Genomic DNA, 21,801 nt, shown 5'->3' with positions numbered 1-21,801 from the left:
TCCCCGCTGCGACTCACCTGTCAGCCGCAGCGGCACCCGAATCTTCAGGGACGAGCACAGCGATACTCGAATAAAGCACATTACTCGAGCGAGTAGTGCTTTTCCGAGTACGCTCGCTCATCTCTAGTTATAATCATTATATCAGATTGGAGACGGGAAGTAATTTTTTTTTCCTTAAATGAAGAAAATTGGCTTCTCCCTTATTGGGATTTTTGCCTTCCTGTGGCTCAACATTGGGGGGTAATAGGCTGTATGGACTGATGTATTTTTTCGGCCTAACATAATATGTTTCTATGTTACTATGTATGTTATTGTCTTGTAAAAGTAAGCTAAACAATAGAAAAGCCTTAGTACAGCGTACAAGCACTGGGGCCATGGTTTATTAGTGCTGTGTCAGCAGATAAGTAATAATTGACTGCAATTTCTCGTGTTAGGGTACTTTTACTTGGAGTGAGAAATCATTCGCCCGTGCAAACAGAAATATAAATTTTTTTATTTTTTTTTTAACCCAATTATTCAGCCTCAGTACCAGTAAATGAGAACGGCTGAACGATCAGTGTTTAAACTGAAATAATTAACAAACAAGCCAACAATGATTTTTATCTTCCATGACATCTGCCATTAGAGGAATCGAGTACATTCGGTCTGTGAAAGGGATGGACAAGGCGAGGATAAAGTTAAATAGAGAGGTGTCTCATTTTGTGGGGCGGAATGGTGGAGTGGCAGTGAGGCGCAGAGATTTGGAGGATCGAACGGGGAACTACTGGAGAACCAACGGAGGTCATTAAATTAAATTGGAATGGATTTGTGGCTGTTGGTAGTGCAGGAGGGAATAGAACGAGCCTTAGTTTTGTGGAGGGCAACAGAGGCTTCAGGGGGTCCAGCCGTGCTGGCTGTAGCGGTTAGGGAAAGGGATCCTTGGAGTCGGCATAAAAGAGTGGTGGGGGGAAAGCAGGGGCTGGATAGCTACCGTCCCCACATTTTTTAATTGATTAGTAGGTGGGTCTGTCGCCTCTTGGCTTTGACAGAGGGGTGCCCTGCAAAGATGATTGGAGTGGCTAACCTGGGTATGGCCAGCTAGCCTCAGTATTGGGAGGTAGCCGACTAGAGGCTAGTTGGTGTTTGGTAGGTCTCCTGAGTCAGGTGACTTGGAAATAGGGTCTTCCAAGTCGGTTGGTATGCGACGAGTGGCAGTTACAACTATATACCTGGTTGTGAGACGACAGAACTTTTGGGGCTCCAAGTATCTCTGTATTTTTTCCTATCAGGTTGGAATGTTTTTATATATTTAATGTTATGTGTGTAATAAAATTGGCTGCTATGGCCAAAATTAATCCAAATGAAAGTGTCTGTGGTTAATTAGGTAAGAAAGGGTTTTTGAGAGGTGGTGGCCGCAGAGACGACTTCGTTATGTCTGGGTCATGACTTTTCACTAGAAGAGTTGCGCCAACTACCAGTTTTTAATATACACATATTCAGTCCACCCAACATTTGGTGGGTTCAGCTGGTTGGCAGCACCTCCACTACTTGGGCCTTGGGCTCACATCTGGGACCCGGGCTTCTGACACCTTTTGGGTTTGTTTCACCCTTCTCTTTTATCCTCATCTATTACTTTTACAAGAATGACTGCCACAAGATAACAGAAAAAAGTCAATATGCTTGCGATCCAATAATACATGGTAACAAAGAGCAATGCTGGTTAATTGATAGAAAATGGTTTGCACTGATTATGTAGTCACCTTATGTTTGCTACTGCTAAACCATAACCAACTTGTCACTGTGAATAAATATTTCCATTGTGATTATTGCAGATTTAATTACGCGTTGAGGAAGAGACAAACATTTCCCAACCCACAATGACTCCTGCTGTGTTTTTGTTTGGCATAGCTTGTGTCTTAATCCAAAATGTTGGTAAGTAATTCCAATAATGAAGCTAAGGGAAAGTTCTAAGAGGAAAAAGGCCATCAAGTAGACATTGTACTGACTTGTGACAACTCGTGCTACTTCGCTAAGCTTGGCATAAAGAAAGGTATCATTGGCAGTGATACTGCGGGATTATGCAATGCTAGATTCAATGATACCTGGATGTGTATTCACATATGAAGAATAATCCTTTTGTAACAAGTGTGTAGCAGTTCTACACCTTAAGTTCCTGTAGATATTTAGCCTTTAATTCTATTGGTACTCAGTTGGCACATACCCTAAAGGGCTTCTCTGGTTGAGAAAACCTATTACTAAATACTATATTAGGAAAAATGAGTTAAAATAGGAAGACTCCATTCAAGACCCCCTTGTATAAGCTAGAGTGGAGAACAATTACAAAGAGCAGCTCTTGCTCTGGAGCTCCCGGGAGGACCATACATTACACAGAGAATCCATTGATATCAATGAGAACAGTGTAATGCTTCATCTCCTGTTTGGCTTCAGGGCCGCTGATCACCGGATGTCTCATTAGCGGAACACCTTCTGATCAGCTTAACCTTGAAGAACCTTACTAACAAAAAGATACAAAGTATAGAGGATCACTTCACACCGGAATGCAAAACTCCATATAATCCAACAGATTTATTCAACAAATCTCCATAAAAGCTCCAAAAAACAATGCATTTCTGGGACATAAAGGACCCTTTCTCAAGTCGTTTAAACGGGGATTGTCTGAAAAATATAGCCCCTTTGATACATGTAGCTTTGTGGTTGAGGTCTACCTTTCTATAATGAGAAGAAGCAACAGGCCAAGATATGGACATGAAAATATCACAAAGGGTGTATTTCTATGAATGATTTTGCCGTGTGAGTTCTATCTGATTGCGATATGGACGGAACTCACACGGGAAAATGAGCCATTGATTTCAATTGGTTAATTTATATGAGCGATTTTTTTTGCTCACACTGATAGTGTCAGGTCAAAAAAATTGCTGCATTACCTATTTTTGTGCTAGAATTGCCCATTATTTCACATGGGAGAAAACTCACATCACACCAACATGCTATTGAGATTTTCATGTGATTGTGATGCCATTTTTCACGCTCATTAAATTCACACGTGTAGCAATGCAGATTACTCTTCGCACTGAAAACACGTAGTCAAAACTGACTTTTTTAGGTATTGTGGTCAGTGCCCTAATGTACTATATTTTTAATATTTTTTCTATTCCTTTTTTAATTTTTTTAATTCCTTGCTCTACAATTGGCTGAGCTGTATTTTCTCATTGGTGCATACATACAGTACATGTAGATTACCTCTATTACTACACTAATGGTAAGTCATTTTGCTTATACACTCTTTAAGAAATGACTTCTGTCTTCTATTTCCCAGTATAACTTTATATTGTTGTATTCTCTTAAAATACAGAGTCCGAATTATTAGTCTGCCCAAAACACAAGACGGGACAAGTGGATGGGGAAGTATCCATCGAGTGCAAATACTCAACTGTTACCAAGGCCAACAAGTACGAACGCAAGTACTGTTGTCTAGGAGGAGCATGGTCTCGAAAATGTAAACAAACGATCGTATCTACGACTAGCTACGTACATCAGGACTACAGAGACCGCGCATCTATTAAAGACAATAGAAACGAAGGCTCGTTTGTCTTTACACTTCGTCACTTAGAAAAAACTGATCAGCACAGCTATGTATGTGGTTTGGGCACAGCCCAGGAGTCATTTCAAGCTGTGATCGATCTGGTCATCATTGAAGGTAACTATCAAGGGTTAAATGCAAAAATGATACTGCATAATCCTTCTAATTGTTACTTACGAGGTCATAGAATTGTACTGTTAGTTCAAGTGAAGATACAAATATGTTGCAATAAGTAAAACAGTGTAGCTATGTGCATGAACTTTGTTTCCATGTTTCACATGCACGGATTCTATGGATCTGTACTCAGCAGTGACATTCTTCATTCTAGTGATTAGCGGGGGTCTCAGTATCCAGACCCCAGCAAACAAAACTTTTGACATGTTCCTATAACATGCCAACCGTTTTTGGAAAGCAAAGTTACATTTTAACCCCCCTAACAGTCACATTAGAATCGTGAAAGCCCTCCCGAACATGTTAAATTGTAGATTTTGAATTTGTCTCATGTAAATATATTTGACTCAGAATTCAGTCGCTTTAAGTGCATTTTTAGCCCTTTAGTAACATAACTGATTTTAGCTTTAGAAGCCAGTAAATTTTATCCGTTTTGTGTCCCAGAAGTGATTACTTTCAAATTTGTTTTGTCAATGTAACCGTATGACACCTTGCATGTTGTGATTTTATAGAAACCAATTTTGGTACATATAATGTATTTAATAGCGCATTTTCCATCATGCTGTCTCCTAGAAAAAAAATAATAAAAAGCTGTCAAAATGTCACACAAGCACCAAAATGATAGTAGTAGAGACTACAGGAATTTTTGCATAAAATGAGCCCATACTCAGTGATATCGATAGAAAAAAAATGTTTTTGCTGTCAGAAAATAATTTTATTTTTTTCCAAAAATATTTAATTTCTTAAAAGTAGTACAGCAAACATAAAACTATACTCTTTTGGTATCATCATAAGTGTACTGTCCCACAGAATAAAGTTATTATGTCATTTCCGCTGCAATGTGTATGCTGTAGTAACACTACCCCCTGAATATGGTGCTATTTCATTTTTTTCCACTTCATTCCACTTAAATTTTTTTTACGTTTTCCAGTAAATAATGTGGTACATTAAAAGGTACCATTAAAAATACAACTCATCACACAAAAATGAAGCCCTCATGTAGCTGTGTAAACAGAACAATAAAAGAGTTATAATTTTTTTGAAGATGAGGAGGAAAAAAATGAAAATAAAAAAAAAATAAAATAGGTTGCATCCTTAAAGGGATTTTCTCATAAAAAGAAATTCTATACTCACTTACTTCTCTAAACTCCTTACCATATCTTCTCATCGCTGATCTTCTCCAGTCCTCTGGGGTCAGCTCACCTCCAGCCCACCGGCTTGTTAAAAAGCCAGCATTCCTCGCATTCTTCTTCCTCCAGGTCAGTGAAGGTCACATCCCTGTGACGTAGCTTTCACTGGCTAGGAAGGAATGCTGATTTATTGCAGAAACAGCGGGCATGCACAGTCTCTGCAATAGCTTGGCACTCCGTGCTAGGCTGTGAACTAGTAGGGTAGTGTATATTGCCGGGCAGGAAGGAGACTGCCTGTGAATGTACGTAACATCACAGGAAGCAGAGGAATCAGCCAGATAATGGTGAGGTGATTCCAGGGAATGCAGGAGACAGAAGAAGATCAGGGAGGAGAAGATGAGGCAAGTAGACTGACAGGGAGGAATAGGTGACTATAGAATTTTTTTAAATGACAGAACACCTTTAAGGGGTTAATTAATAAAACTTTTTAAAACTCCTTTGTACATTTTTTTTAGTTCCATTGGGTACTTAAACATGCGATTGCTTAATTGCGCATAGAGTATATTGCAATGCCATATTGTATTAAACCGCATTCTGACAGGCAGTCTATCAAGGCACAGGCTGCCATGGCAGCTAATTGACACCTCACAATTTCATCACTGGGGAGAAATGAGGGGGTTTAGGACCCTGAAATACTGATTGCTGCACTTAAATGTAGCTGCCAGCTACAGCAGCATTTAAATGGTTAGCATTCATGATGATCTCCATTGTTGAAGGCAGACATAACTGTATATAATGTGGTGTTAAAGGGTTAAAGTTGTTATAATGTGTGTGTATCTATGAATATATATATATATATATATATATATATACTGGCGTAACTATAGGGGATGCAGGAGATGCAGTTGAACCCAGGCCCAGGAGCCTTAGGGGGCCCATAAGACCTTTCTTTTCCATATTGGGAGCCCAGTGCTATGAATAAAACATTACAGTTGGGGGCCCTGTTATAGGTTTTGCACTGGGGCCCAGGAACTTCACGGTACGCCTCTGTGTGTGTGTATATGTATATATATATATATATATATATATATATATATATTGTGAGGGATTAGCGTTTAGGATCGGTAGCAACCTGGGCATAAGCAGTCAGAGACAGTGACACATAGGATAAAGTCTTTAGTCCAGGCTTTGCCTGGGTTTATTTCCAAGCAAACAAAAGCAAAATACAGGCCTTAACATCAGGCAAACATAAAGGAAATCCTGCTCGTCTGAGCACTTACTAAACATGTAGCGTTCCTGTCTACACACTGGTACTCAAAATGGCTCCTGCACACAGCCATCCAGGACTCTCAGACCTGCAGAGGTCTCAGCTCTCCTGCTGGCCCTGTAGGCCCAGGCTTTATATGGCCTGGTACCAGCCCCACCTGGTACGTGGGAGTGACCATCCCACCCTTCGCTTTGGTCACTCCAGGAAAAGTCGGCCCGGATTATGTGGCTTGGAGCCACTTACACTATACTGCCGGCTTCCTCCACCGAGCCCAGGCTGCTCAGTGGCACGCATCTGCCCAAGCGCTCCCCAAGGCAGCATAGGAGAGCATCCTAGGCGACACATACCTGCCCTCCAGCACCTTGCCGGTCACCGTCTCACAATATATATATATATATATATATATATATACATACATACATACATACATACATACACACACACAGACAGTGCTTTCTGAAAAAATCCCTTTGACCCTTAGGCCTCATGCCCACGGCCGTGGCGGACTCCTCTAGCAGAATATCGCAGTGAAGTCCGCCACGGCACCCCCCAAAACCTCCATACTCACCTCCCAGATCCACCATGTTATTCAATACAGCGCGTAACACACCGGCAGTGCGGGATGATGTGGCCAGCGGTGGGTGGGGATGCGTAATCACACGATACTCCCGCTGTGCTACAGTGGAAGTATAGCATGCCGGCCAGCTTCCATTGACTACAATGGAAGCCGTCCGCGCGTATTCCCGCGGTAATTAGAGTATGCCACTGTTTCTTTCACGCTGCGGAATTCCGCAGCGTAAACATTGAGCTTTAGGTTCAATAGAACCTAATAGCTGTAGCATAACGCTATGCATTTCATAAGCACTTCATAAGCAGAATATTATTTCTTGGTCTATAACTTTGCGATGGGGGCATTTAAATCCGGCACTAGATATTGTCTTTATTGGTTTAGGCTGTCATAATTCCTAGATCAAGATAGGAAGATGTTCGAGGGATGTTTTGGTGATCTTAATTCACTGGTTGTAAATTAAGGGACATTTTGTATAACTAACAGAAATGTTTTGCTACAGGACAAACTTCCCTTTCTGTACGAGCAACCAATGCGCCCTGTGCAATCAGATAGGTCATACAACCCTTAAAGGAGATGTCCCGCGCCGAAACGGGTTTTTTTTTTTTTAAACCCCCCCCCCCGTTCGGCGCGAGACAACCCCGATGCAGGGGTTAAAAAAACCACCCGCACAGCGCTTACCTGAATCCCGGCGGTCCGGTGACTTCAATACTTACCGCTGAAGATGGCCGCCGGGATCCTCTATCTTCGTGGACCGCAGCTCTTCTGTGCGGTCCACTGCCGATTCCAGCCTCCTGATTGGCTGGAATCGGCACGTGACGGGGCGGAGCTACACGGAGCTACACGGAGCCCCATAGAGAACAGCAGAAGACCCGGACTGCGCAAGCGCGGCTAATTTGGCCATCGGAGGCCAAAAATTAGTCGGCACCATGGAGACCAGGACGCTAGCAACGGAGCAGGTAAGTAAAAAACTTTTTATAACTTCTGTATGGCTCATAATTAATGCACAATGTATATTACAAAGTGCATTATTATGGCCATACAGAAGTGTATAACCCCACTTGCTGCCTCGGGACATCTCCTTTAATCATAGAGCACACAGTTAACTCTCCATTAACTTTACACATTGTGGTGCAAATCCCAAGCGGTTGTAAGTGAAGATACACTTTAATTTGATGTAGATTTTAAATATTATTTTGAAGACTGTTTGCATATTTCCTTTGCAGACTCAAAGATTCCAACTGAGGCAAATCTTATGTATGGTCAGCTATGGGGAACAGTGAAGCTTCCTTGTGAATTTGGAGAGCAACATTCTAAACGAAAGAAATACCTGTGCAAAGTAGACAAAAGTGGCTGCACGAATGTTATTGACAGTTCAGGAAATATTGACAATAAATACACTGCAAGAACCATTTTGCAAGTAGATGAAAAAAGGCCCGGATCATTTACTGTCCAAATAATACAATTGAGAATTGAAGATTCTGGGATGTATTCATGTGGCGTGGGTGATGGAGAAGAAGACACCATAGATTTTGATTTGAGGATCAATGAAGATCAGCAAAATATAAATGGTACCTTCCAGTTTGCTGCCATATAGTAAACCTGAATTAAGTTCTTTTAATATAATGTTTCTATGGATTTTCAGAAAAATTTCAATAACATACTGAATAGTGAATGTAAAATATTATTCTATAGTTAGCAGATTGAAAAAACTCTGTGAGAGAAGCCATATTGTTATACTCCTCCCTCTTGTGCTATTCTGTTGCAGCGAGTCGGCAAGCGTAGCTCGAGTGGGTGCGCTAACCTTGGTGTGGTCACGGTGGTGGCTGCACTGTCTAAGATGGCGACTCGTGCACCAGATGGATTGCAATCATGTACTGTCTAATATGACGCCAGTGCCTTTGAATGAGTGTGTTATTGCGGTAGCAAAATAGCGAGGCAAGTCCAAAACAGTTTTAGTGAAACCGAAGGCACACAGCTTACTAAATCTAAATGCAAATTATGCTACATGGTGCTCCACTTCCAGTCAAAAAACATTAAATACTTCACCGACTCCTGAAGCACACGTTATGCAGCATAGCTACATTTTGGTATTTCCCTGGGAAATGAGAATAACAGATTCAGTTTAGCGGACACTGCACTGGGAGGTTATTTCAGGAGGAATAGAGTTAATGATGCTGGCTTTACTGTGACCCCACTAACTTCTGACTTCTCTGGGACAAATTGAACTCACGGTTGCACTGACTACTCTCCATTTGGCTTCCGCTGGGTCTGCCCTGGCTCAGGTTCCTCCTAGCAGGGTTGATCTACTGTATCTTTTGGCTGGAATTCGTTGGCCGGCCCCATAGACTACTCTCGGAGCCTATAGGAGTTCCCGGAAATGGGAGGTGGAAGGAAGTTTAGCTGCGGCTCTGCTAAACTCTCTCCCCCTCTCTGCCTCTTGCCGGCTGACGGCAAAGGAAGGGGGAGGGATGGGGTGGGAGATTTGCACACTAGCTTTCGCCCCATCCCATCCCACCCTGCACCCTTCTCTTGCTGGCTTCCTACAAGGGGCGAAGGGTGCGGAAAATTAACATATTAGCTCCCGCTCTGTCCTGCCCCCTCACTTTACTGGCAGCCAGTAAGGGGTGGAGAGAGGGAGGGAGTTTAGAAGAGCTAAACTCTCTCCCCCCCACCTGATGATATTTGAGGTTGCGGCGTATATATGCCACACCTGGCCCATCTGAACGGGCGTTTAAATGGGAGATGCAACCACGACTTGGTTGTGGCTGCCTCCCTTTAATGCAATTTTTACCCACGTTGCAGCTGTGACGCGTGCAGAAGAAAATCGCATTGCCCGTGTGAAGGAGCCCTAAGTAAGGTGTCTCTTAGCCTCGTTTTCAATATTCTTTGTTTAAAACCTATAAATACTCCTGTCAACAAGTAAAGTGAATCAGTTGATTACACGAAATGGTGTGTAACCAGTCAATGACTCTGCAAGCAGCTTGTACTTAACTTTGATTTGGAACAAGAATAAACCTGCAGCGCTCTATTGCGCTAACAAAACCCATCAGGTTTTATATTTTCAAACTCCAGATGATTCAGGAGTCTACGGAAACTCCTGCGCAGGAAAATAAGACCGAGGGAATAACCTGCTGCTTACAGCAGGACATTAAGGCCTCATGTCCACGGGGAAAATCAGATCCGCTGCAGATTCTCAATGGAGAATCTGCAGCGGGTCCCTCCTGCCCCGCGGACATGAGCGCCGAAAATAGCAATTTAAAAGCATTTACCTATCCGTAGCGGGCGGGGACGCTCTGCTCTTCCTCACGGCCGGATCTTCATTTTCGGCCGGCGGATGAATTCCTGACGCCGGCGGCACGTCGCCGGCACGTCGTCGACGTGCCGCGCGCATGCGCCGGGCACATCCGCCGAGCCGAAGCAAGGGAGATGCGGCCGTGAGGAAGAGAAGAGCTTCCCGGTCCGCTGCGGGTGAGTAAATGCTTTAGGGCTCATGTCCACGGGCAAAATATGATTTAAGATCCGCAGCGGATCTCCCGCATGCGGATCCGCACCCCATAGGGATGCATTGACCACCCGCGGGTAGATAAATACCCGCGGATCGTCAATAAAAGGGATTTAAAAAAAAATGGAGCATGGAAAAATCTGGACCATGCTCCATTTTCGTGCGGGTCTCCCGCGGGGACGGCTCCCGCGGGCTTCTATTGAAGCCTATGGAAGCCGTCCGGATCCGCGGGAGACCTAAAATAGGAATTTAAAGTATTTACCATCCGTAGCGGACCGGGAAGGTCTCCTCTTCCTCACGGCCGCATCTTCCTTGCTTCGGCTCGGCGGATGTGCCGCCGGCCGAAAATGAAGATCCGGCCGTGAGGAACAGCTGACCTTCCCCGCCCGCGCCGGATAGGTAAATGCTTTTAAATTCTTATTTTCGGCGCTCATGTCCGTGGGGCAGGAGGGACCCGCTGCAGATTCTACATGGAGAATCTGCAGCGGATCTTATTTTCCCCGTGGACATGAGGCCTTAAATTCCTATTTTTGGTCTCCCGCGGATCCGGACGGCTTCCATAGGCTTCAATAGAAGCCCGCGGGAGCCATCCCCGCGGGAGACCCGCATGAAAATGGAGCATGGTTCAGATTTTTTCATGCTCCATTTTTTTTAAAATCACTTTTATTGACGATCCGCGGGTATTTATGTACCCGCGGGTGGTCAATGCATCCCTATGGGGTGCGGATCCGCGTGCAGGTAATCCGCTGCGGATCCTAAATCATATTTTCCCCGTGGACATGAGCCCTTAAAATGTGCTGCCCAGAAGCATATGTTAAATATCCTGCTGTAAACTCCTGTTAGTGCCCGCAGGAATGAGGGGACTCCCTGAGGGTTCGGGGAGGAGGGGTGGAGCTAAATGGGAGCACCCTCTAGCCCTGCCCCCAGTCACGCCCCTCGCTATTTCATATGGGGAATCCCTGTGATAAGTCATATAGCCATGACCCCTCTCTCTAGCCCCACCCACTCTCCTTGCACTATGGGGATATCCCTCAGGAATTCTCAGGGCAGGGAGAGAGAGAGCTGGAGCTATGGGTTAATCCCCTGTAGCCCTGCTCTATCTCTCCCTGCTATGGGGAAATCTCTCAGGTCTCCTTCACACTGGCGAGACTGATATCGGGCAGTGAATCACGGCCTGATATAGCCCTCGCCATCATGCTGAAAACCCCTGGATGTGACACTAAAATGTTTCTAGCATACTGTTCTGCTTTTGACCACTTTCATGAGTCTTTTAAGTGAACTATATTAACCTCGGAGGATAGTGTCCAGTGAATTTTATTAACCCTGGGAGACAATGTGCAGGACAAACTAGGTTACTCTTACAAGGCAGACCAAGTGAAAATTATCTTTCCCTGATTGAACAAGTGAGAATTATATCTCCCTGTTGTTTACTCACTGACATTCATGTCGCCCTGACTGAATAAGGGAAGAATTCATGTGAAGAATTGCGGTTGCTGCTTCCTCACTGACACTTATGTTCACCTAATTCCTAACATTTGCGTCAAATAAAGTTTATGTCCTAAGGGGACATAATCTGCATTTGATCTGAAAAGTTAAGTTGACTGGTATATTTGATCTGTAACATATTGGCATCACTGAAACAGAATAAAAGTGACGTAAAATAAACCTATTTGTGGGCACAACCATCAATTGTACATACAGATAAGGCTTTCATAAAGAGGCTACTTGCGAAATTACTAAGTCCAATGTTTTGTAATACAAAACTATAAAAAGAATAAAGAAGTGCATCTATAGGTTCATGATCACTAATAACTGAGATATAATAATGGCATGTATTTTCAACAGGGACTCACAAGATTCAGGGACCCAGATTACTGCGAACAAGGTTGGGTGGATCAGTGTCTGCTCTGTGTTACTACGATCCTAAAAAGAACCTAACTCTTAAATTTTGGTGTAAATTGGACGGTTCATCCTGTACTCCACTTATAAATACGGATGGTTTTGTCATGGATGGTAAGGAGGGAAAACTTCTTATTCGTGATGACCCCACAAATGGCCGCATGCAGGTCCTTATGAACCAGATCTCCAAAGCAGATGAAGGCTGGTACTGGTGCGTGCAGACTGATGGGAAACACGATCAAACTTCAGCTGTACAAATCAAGATATCGGAAGGTACAAGACCTAAACACGCTAACAACATGCAGTATTATGACTTTCCTATAGCATTTGGATATTTTGACAAAATGCTTCCACCTATTTTATAGATATTCCTGAAGGATTGACTGGTGCCGAAGTGATTAATGTGAAGAAAGGGGAAATGGCTAAACTCTCCTGCTCCTATCCATGTAGATTCCGCAGCCACGAGAAATCCTGGTGCAAATGGAATAACAATAATTGCAAAGATGTGAGCTCTAATGTTGCTGAAAACAATCAAGGTGGAACTTGTAGCAGTCAGGAAGTGGTCTTAACCATTGGGTCGGTATCTTCAGAAGATGATGGATGGTATTGGTGTGCCGCCAAAGAATCCGGACTGTATACAGCTACTAAAGCGATGTGGCTTAAAGTAAATGGTCAGTTTTTCTCATCATGGCTTGGTGTATTTTCGGTAGCTGTAGAGTCCTTATAGCCACATCTACAGTACGATCAGGCTCACATGAGCAATGTACACGCTCAGAATACACGGTGAATGGAGTCAATGAAAGTACATAGATTTTCATTGATCCATTCACACTTGTGTATATTCACTGAGTTTAATACACGCATAAAAAAGAACAGTGTGTTGTATATTACCATGTATTACGTGTGATAGAGTCCTGTTGTTCTCTATGGGCGCATAATAAATGCTGTACATACACAATTACACTGCCTTTGTTCAGTGTTTATATGCAACGTCGCTAAAGGCTCCTTCGCATGAGCGAAAGTGCAAAAACGTGCGCGTACCTGTGCTTTTTGCTGTGTTTTGTGGGCTACCAGGGACCATTGACATCGGCATAGGACACACGTGTGCCAACAGAGGGTTCTATTCTCTGCACATTGTGTGCACAAACAGGCTCGTGTAAGCAAACCCTAAGCGACTGAGGAGGACATTAAAAAAAAAGACATAAGGAAGACTACGCTTGACAGCGTGTGTAAGATACACTGCAGGAGGATGGCGCACACATCGGTAAAACACTGCATTATATTTACTATACGCTCATGTGAGCCGGCCTAAAAGTACAGAATTATTGCATTCTTGTAAGACTTTATACTTTCCAAATGTATATTCAAGTAATATTTTTGTTTGACCAGAACAAACCAGAGATGCTCCTAATTCTAACAGTATACCACGTGGTGGCAGCGGACGCAGCGCGGTAGGCGACCTCGCCCCTCCCAGGTTAGTACTGAGTAATATTTCTGTAGGTAAAGGAATTAATCTATATATTATTAGCTATGTTGGATGTTCTAATTATTTGCTTTATGATCATATTGGTAATTAGATTTATCTACTTTTCCAAGAAATGCAGATAGTTACTGCACCCGGCCCCTCCAGCACATATCCACACAACATAGACATGAATCCTTCTAGAACAGGAAACAGAGCATGTAAACTGTTCCTTATAGCCCCTTGTACCTAATAAGTGCACAGGTGCAGAAATGGAGTTTGGCTGGGATGGTACATCTGTCAATCTGTAACACAGGTGTCCTAAGGGAGGATACAAACTTCCAGTGGAGAAGAAACGCCTGCAGTATGCCTCCTGTGGTTGCATTATTTTCACCTTAATACTCTATACTGACTCTATTCATCTTGCAATCTCTCCACAACGATGTGAGATAATATATAACTTGCAGTACATGAAAAAAATATAAGTAATTCAGTTTTCCATATTGCAGCATTCTTTTAGAAATTGCCCCCCAATCCTCCCAATCTTACTGTTCCTTGCAGTAGATTTTCATAGGATACATCCTAGAGTAGGTTGCTTAGTATAGGACAAGCATGGGTAGTTTCATTCCTGCAATCAGTGCTGGCTCTGCAGACAAAGTTAGAAGAGGATGCACATGTACATTAAACTGCTGTGCTACCACTGAAACTCTACGTATGAGTGACCATCAGCTGCTCAATAAAGAGAACAAAGAGAGGACAGGCAGGACTGGAGTATCTGCAAGTGCTATCAGTCAGTATACTGAGGAGCCATTTCATCAGGAATCTACAGACCCAATAAATATCTCAGTTAGCCCTCAAAGCTGCAGGGGCTTTGAGGGCTAACTAGCCTAGGAGGAAGGTCTGGTACTAGTGTAGCACCCCAAATGCCAGTCACAGCAAGGGCAGCGGCGATGGCTCCACTATTCCCGCTGTCCCAAACTGCGCCTGCGGGAAAAGGCTGCAATGTGAATGGTGTTCTAGTTTGGCTTTGGGTACCACCCGTAAAGTTGGGCAGTCTATGGTGGTAAGGTTGTCAAATTCATTACGCCAGTCTGTATACAGGCCAAAACCTACTCAGGACAAAATAATAAGTAAACTGGAAAAAAAATACAAAGGTCAATTGTCCTATCTTCCTGCAGTGTAGTGTGGTACCTCAGTGCAGATGGTTCGGTGGTGGGAAGCGACTCCGGGAGACAGGATTAAACAGTATAACAGTTTTATTTGCAGAGAGAGATCCTCAGTTAAGGCTCATTCACACGCAATGACTATCGCTCAAAATTCATCCAAACGGCCAAAATGTGCGAAAACAGAACTATCACTCACTTGTCATTAGCAGTTATTTAAGCTGACTTTTCTGTCAGCTTAAACTACCTCGTTAGCATTCGTCCTATATGACAACTCTTCACAGTGCTTCCCATAGGTAGAACTGAGCGGGGAGCAAGAAACCAGCAAGTGGCCAGCAGGACTATCAGTTTGAAAGCACTGCACGAGTGCTAACAACCTTAGTGGTTACATCAGCATTCGTGTAGTCGTCCAACTGACTTTCAGCCTGTGTAGAAGGGCCATACAATTTGCATTGAGTTTCTTTAAGATGGATGATTACAGTTTAAAAATTCTTAAAAATTCAGAACTTAACTTATGATAATGTTGCCATCCACTGGGTGGTGCTGCATCTCCTTCCATGTTCAGGTTGAAGGAGAGATAAGACACATAGTGAAACCGTCCTGAGCTCAGTGGACTGATTTACGATATACGTCTCCACTCTGTTTGTTTGTTGTTTTAAGTTTTGAGTGAAAAACTGTCCCAAATTTCTGTGTGTGAACATTCATTTAGATCAATAGCAATGTGTCCGCCTCCCCTCTGCATCTGTATGTTATAATTATGTGCCATCCAAACTAGTTTCTTTCAATAGCCTGATGAAGGGGGCAAGATATCCCCGAAAGCTTGCTTGCTGTAACATCATGCATTTTTGTTAGCCTCTAAAAGGTATCATATCTACAAGATGACTTTTCTTTCACTGAGAACAATCACACATTGGCCCAATTGAAACAGTTTAAAGGGGTCTACCACAATTGCAAGTAATTGCCTATCCACAGGATGTGGGATAACTTGCTGATCGGTGGGGTCTCATCGCTGAGGCTCCGCTGATCTTGAGAACAGGACTGCTGTGTCCTGTTCTTCTGTCACTGCGGGTGTCCCTTCTCTCCCTGCAGTGAAGTCACTGTGAATGGAGAGCTGGCTGAGCATGTGCGGTCGGCACTCCATTTATTTCAATGCGGCTGATGGAAATAGCTGAGTGAGTGCTGCTCGGGTATGTCTGCAGTCCCATTAAAAGTGAATGGTGCTTGTGCGAATGGCACTCCTCACTGTGGAGGTGCTGCAACCCTGCACTGAGGAGGAAGGAAAACACAGGACCCCCATTCTCGAGATCAGCAGGGGTTTCAGTAAGGTTCCCACCGATCAGCAAGTTATCCCACATTTTGTAGATAGGTAATAACTTGTAATTGTGGAACAACCCCTTTAAGCACCACTGCTCCCAGCACAGTAGGCACATTTTTATACTACCATATTTATGCATGCAGTATGTAGGTGCTGACTGGACCGCCTTATCATCCTGGGTAGATTTCTGCTTTTTAATGTTTGTGATATCTGTCATGCAGTATGATTGCTAATAAAGATGATATTTAGTTTTTTTCCTATTGATTCAGTATTTTTTCTCTGATGTGTTTATTGCTGTTTTGGCATAGGACATTTATAAATGATATTTTTTGTTTCCTTTTAGTGTCAGTGAGAACAAACATAACACTCTGGTGGCTGCCTTTGTGTCCGTTGGTGCTGCAGTCCTGGTTGCATGTGCTGTATTCTTCATCATTAGACTGAAAAGAAAGAGAAATTCAGGCATGTATAGACATTGTATCAATGCCACCGGATCTTTAAACATAGATATCAATATTGTTTTAGTTCTTTGTTACAGTAATGAGAACTATTTCATTAAAGAAAAAAAAACCATGTGTATGACCCCCAAAAGTTTCATGTGACATCATTGGTGACATTGATGTTAAAAAAATAGTAACAAAATTACGTAAAGAAAAATAACAAAATGAGGTTTCATTCATATACGCTACCATCTAATGCATTGGTTTACAATGCATCAGTTCAGATAGGCGTATTCCCGTGGCGTAAAAGCTTTTGCTCCCATAGACTCCTATGTGAGCCTATGGTAGCTGCCAGAGAAGGGAGGTGGGAGGGAGTTTAGCAGCATCTCTGTTAAGCTCCCACCCCCTTCTCCTCCTTCTCTCCACCCCCTCCCATTGCTGTCAGCTGACAAAGGGCTAGAGGGGGCGGAAGCTTAGCATACTAGCTCCCGCCCCATCGTGCCCCCTCCACTTGCCAAGAGCTGGCAAGGGGCAGCTAAACTGTCTTCCCCCGCCCAACAGCATTCCGGGCTCAGCGCATATGGGCCAGACCTGAGTCGTCTGCACAGGCTATATATATATATATATATATACATATATATATATATATATATATATATATATATATATAAAACCGTCACCATATGCGCCCTGTACTATACAAATTATACATCAAAATGTCCAGAACAAAATGAGGAACCCAGTACTGTATTTTATTTTAGCTTAAATATACTAGTTTTTAAAAATACACAACTATAATTTATTTAAATTTTTACCCCTAATAAAACTAAATGAAAAAAAGTAATTGAAAAAAGATATAAAAAAATAGACCTACCGTGTTTCCCTGAAAATAAGACATCCCCTAAAAATAAGCGCTAGTAGAAAGTAAGACCTAGCTCAGTCCCTGCTGTGCAAGTCTGCTGTGATGAGCTCCCCCTGGTGGCTGGAAGCTGCAATACTGTCCCTGCTGTACAAGTGGTCCAGGAACTGCTGTGGGTGATTGTTACAGTCTCCAGACAGTGTATGGGAGCCAGGTACTTTACAGCCCTTATTTTTTGTGGCCCTGTGTGTCAGGCAAGACAAGAAGTACTCATTTAAGGACATTGCTATTGATGGACATGAGAGATTTGGGCCAATGATTCTAAAAGAAATGGAGTCACAAGAAATTCACCAGGAAATTCAGGGTTTGGATTGTTATGATGATGTTCCAGAAGATGACATGACTGTCACTGAATAAATCTTGCTTTGTGTTTATAAATATCGGGATCGGTACCATAGATTGTTGTACATGGTAATAACGGTAGTAACAAAAAATTCATGATAGGACTCACAGTTTGTCTGGTTATGCTGGTGTGTGATGACAACTACTGTATAGTGTATAATGTTCATTTTTTTGTTCAACAATAAATGTGAATTCTTCTTCATGGATAAGACATAAGACATGGATAAGAGATAAAAAATAAGACATTCCCTGAAAATAAGGCCTAGCGCATCTTTGGGAGCAAAAATTAATATAAGACACTGTCTTGTTTTTGAGAAACAGGGTATATGTCACGGAAAAACCCACAGCAAAAATAATTCTGGTAGCTGTAGAAATAAAAATAGGGCAGTTATACCACCACATGGATAAAATCCGTAAAAAAAGGGGCTGGTACTTAAGGGTTTAATATAGGCTACTCTCACAAAGTAGAAACACATAACAGTTCTATCTACAGCCACAGTTACATTATATCCTGCCTACTGCTAGGTACAAACCCATCATGTTTAGTACCTATCTGATCATCAGGATGTAATATGACTCATGAAAGTTGCTTGTCAGTGTAAATTCATCCCTATTCACATTTCCTTCATCCAAACCAATACTAGTGCGGCTCTGTAATACAGGCAGCCAGTCAGTGAGGTTGCTGATGGTTATTATATTTGGACTTTAACCTACTTGACAAACATTTAGATTTTTTCTTTTTCCCATTTGCTTTTAATGCAGATTTGGTTTCTGTTGGAAGCTACAGGACTAACATAAGCATGACTGACCTGGACAATGATGTAGGCAAGGAAAACCCTGCAGTCATCGATACACAGGAAACTGATATCAGCCGCTCAAACGGTAAGAATACAAGTATTTACTGCAGCTGAAAGAATCATATAGTCCATTCTTGTTATTAATAATTCTGGGATTGTTTCTATTTTAGATGAAGCAAAGATCAAGAAAAAGGTAAATAACAAAAATTGCAACATTTCTCAGAAATATTTATTCTAATTTACACAGTGTGTACGTTTGTGTCCTTGGTGTGCGGGGTTTATATAGTGCAGGATCACAAACTGATACTGCTTCATATAAGGTGGGTGTCAGCTGTCTGTGATAGCAGACACCCGCCTGCAACAGCCACGATCAACGCTAACACTGACCGCGGCTGTTAACCCTCTAGATGCCTTTGGCAATTCTGCCAACAGCATTTAAATGCCCCGATCATTGTTCATCGGTCCAAAACACTTTTTCCACAATGCAATCGCACAGTGCCCTTTGATTACCATGGCAGCTGGGGACCTTCTAAAGACCCCCAGGGCTACTGTGAATAAATGCCCGTGAAGGAGTACCTTCATAGATTGCCTGTTCAAATGCAGTATAAGGGTGCATTCACGCAACCGTATATCGGCTGGGTTTTCACGCCCAGCCAATATACGGCGTCTCTCTCTGCAGGGGGAGGAGGCTGGAAAAGTCGGGAGCAGTGCTCTGAGCTCCCACCCCCTCTCTGCCTCCTCTCCACCCCTCTGCACTATTTGCAATGAGAGGAGACGGAAAAGGCGGGGCTAAGTTTGGGAATTAGCTCCGCCCCACCCCGCCTCTTCTAATTGAAAATAGTGCAGGGGGATGGAGCCACAAAGCAGGGTACCCAAATACGTCAATGCATAGAATTAAAGGAATGTCTTCTTTATTTAAGCCACAGGGGCTTGATGGCAACTTTTCGGCTGTCGCCGCAGCCTTTGGCAGGAGATCTCTGTATTGACCCATGATATAGCTATACATAAGTACTAAGTTACCCCTCAGCCGTCTTTATTCTAAACTAAATAATCCATGCAGAATCCGTCCCTGGCAGCAGGTATTAATGTAATATGTCTCCACCAGAATAATAGGTGGAGACATGGGTTGACTGCACTGAGTAAAAGGGAATGCCCACAGCTGCTGATTGGCTGCCGCAGACATGTCCTCTTTAGCTCCTGAGCTCCTGCTACCGCCTGCTCCTCCAGCACCCTCCCTGCCAGCAACTGTTGGGAGTGGCTTCAGCTGTCCCGTTGCGTCCGCTTGTGCTGTAGGTCATGGCCGGCAAGCTGCAGGAAGTGGCTCCGGCAGTACTGTATCGTGCAATCCTACTGCTGGAGCCACTTTCTTGAAGCGTGCCTGCCACTGGCACTGCGACCATTTCAGCTTCTGGCAGTACAGCCCCTGAAAACGGCTTCTGCTTCTCTGCGGCCAGTTCCTGTAAGTGGCTTAGAGAGTTGCTTCTGCCTGCTGAAGTCCTAGAAGTGGCTCCAGCAGGGCCGATGCGCCCACTCATGCTCGGGCAGCTCCACCATTCATGGCAAACGTCCCCATAACACACTGCTGCAAAACTCCTGCTGCTCTCTGCCCTCACTGCTGACAGATGGCCACTGGACCACAGCTTTTGGGCGTTACCACAACGGTAACTCATTAGATCTCCACTCAGAGTTCCAGTGGAGACATATTACACTTATAGCGCAGCGTCATCCACACGTACCTGCATTCTTGAATCTTTTTGCACAGTACAGTTTTTTTTTCGAAACTCCTGCTTTTCCTTCAATGAAAGCCGTCCGCGCAGAATCCACGCAAAAATGGAGAACCTGCGATTAGTTATCCGCAAGCAGAAACCACAGTTGGTTTTTGCTGATGTGCTTGAAGAATCACTTTTGCATAGCATGCTATTGGCTGTATTTGCTGCGGAATCCGGAGGCAGAACGCTCGCTCTGGATTCTGCAATTCAAATCCGCCCATGTGCATTCACTCTTGGGGTTAAATTGGGTACATAACAGACTATGTAGGCACAGCTGTGATGAACTAGTATGGAATTAAGCAAACATAAGCAGTTTTCCATAACTTGGTTTTGTGTTACTACAGGGGTCTCAAGAGAATCTTGATTATTCCAGCTTCCTGATCTATCAGACCGGCTCTCCAAATGAAGAAAATGCTGCTTAAATTGTCTTTGGAAATATCAATCAAGTCACCGACAAGTCAGAAAATAACATATAAATGCACAATCAATCATTAGTCTATGCAGCTAAAGCAACATTTCTGTGTCTCTATCCTGTGCATGTGAAAGTACATTTACTCATACAGTACAAATCTCTGTGTCTAAGGCCACCTTCACACGGGCAATATGGCATTGCCGCGAGAAAATCGCAGCAATATCGCATCGCTGGTCCGTGCGATATTGCTGTGTCTTTTTGCAGCAATACCGCGATTTTGTAGTGCTACAAAGTCGCGCGACTCTCTAGCATCACATGCAAGGTTTTCCGGGGAAAAAGGGGGGGGGGGCTTGAAATTTAAGCCCTACCCTGAAAATAAGCTGTAGCTGAATCAAAAAATAAGTATACATCACCTCTCCCATGCTGTTCCGGGCGCCACTGCAGCTGTTTCTCATTCCTCGGCACTGTTTCTCTTCATCATCTTCTGGTCGGCGAATAAAAAATCCCCGCCTCCTGGAAGCGCTGGCTATGATTGGCTGACGCTTAGTTAATAAAAGCCAGCACTTGATGAATGGCTGTGATTGAACCAATGAAGAGAAGCAGTCCTGGGACCCGGTGAGAAGCTGCAGCGGTGGCGAAAAGCACTTATAAGGTGATGTGTGTGACTTTTTTTTAAATTTTTGCCTGCAGCTAGGGCTTAGATTAGGCTTTGACAGTAGGATTTCCTACTTTTAAAGTTGCATTGCAGCGCACGAATGTCGCGTTTGCATGCAATGCGATGCAACAGAGAGGAAGGCTGCATTGGAGAACATGGGCTACAAAACCTCATGAGTCGCGGGCATATAGGTAGACCTGTGAGGTTTTTTTGTGTCAGGTTGTTGCATGCTACAAAACATCGCATGTGTGAAGAAACCCACAGGAAAAGCATGGGCTTCACAAACATGCGATTTGTAGCATTGTAGCAACGAGACTTTGTCGCCCATGTGAAGGAGGCCTAAGAGTAAGATAGTTGTGGAACTGACTGAAAAATCAAGAGTGCAAACAATGATACATTTGGCATTAAAG

At 43.4% G+C, this 21,801-nt stretch overlaps 1 protein-coding gene across 1 annotated transcript; it reads left to right on the top strand.

Moving 5' to 3' along the window:
* Nucleotides 1-1,811: 1,811 nt before the first annotated feature.
* LOC136625746 (polymeric immunoglobulin receptor-like) lies at nt 1,812-20,771 on the top strand. Its single transcript, XM_066600207.1, has 10 exons — nt 1,812-1,911; nt 3,353-3,697; nt 7,943-8,287; nt 12,067-12,393; nt 12,486-12,791; nt 13,510-13,594; nt 16,404-16,519; nt 18,521-18,640; nt 18,726-18,748; nt 20,669-20,771. The coding sequence occupies exons 1-10, from the start codon at nt 1,857-1,859 to the stop codon at nt 20,744-20,746; spliced, it is 1,800 nt and encodes a 599-aa protein (XP_066456304.1). The 5' UTR covers nt 1,812-1,856; the 3' UTR covers nt 20,747-20,771.
* The last annotated feature ends 1,030 nt before the right edge of the window (nt 20,772-21,801 follow it).

This window comes from Eleutherodactylus coqui, chromosome 4 (assembly GCF_035609145.1).
Source record: "Eleutherodactylus coqui strain aEleCoq1 chromosome 4, aEleCoq1.hap1, whole genome shotgun sequence".
Taxonomy (NCBI): domain Eukaryota; kingdom Metazoa; phylum Chordata; class Amphibia; order Anura; family Eleutherodactylidae; genus Eleutherodactylus; species Eleutherodactylus coqui.
This window is presented reverse-complemented; position numbering and strand designations above follow the sequence as displayed.

Coding starts and splice junctions, on each gene's coding strand:
- LOC136625746 (XM_066600207.1), top strand. CDS start 1,857: ATGACTCCTGCTGTGTTTTTGTTTGGCATAGCTTGTGTCTTAATCCAA. Junction 16,520..18,520: donor GAAAAGAAAGAGAAATTCAG/GCATGTATAGAC, acceptor CTTTTAATGCAG/ATTTGGTTTCTGTTGGAAGC. Junction 18,749..20,668: donor AAGCAAAGATCAAGAAAAAG/GTAAATAACAAA, acceptor GTGTTACTACAG/GGGTCTCAAGAGAATCTTGA.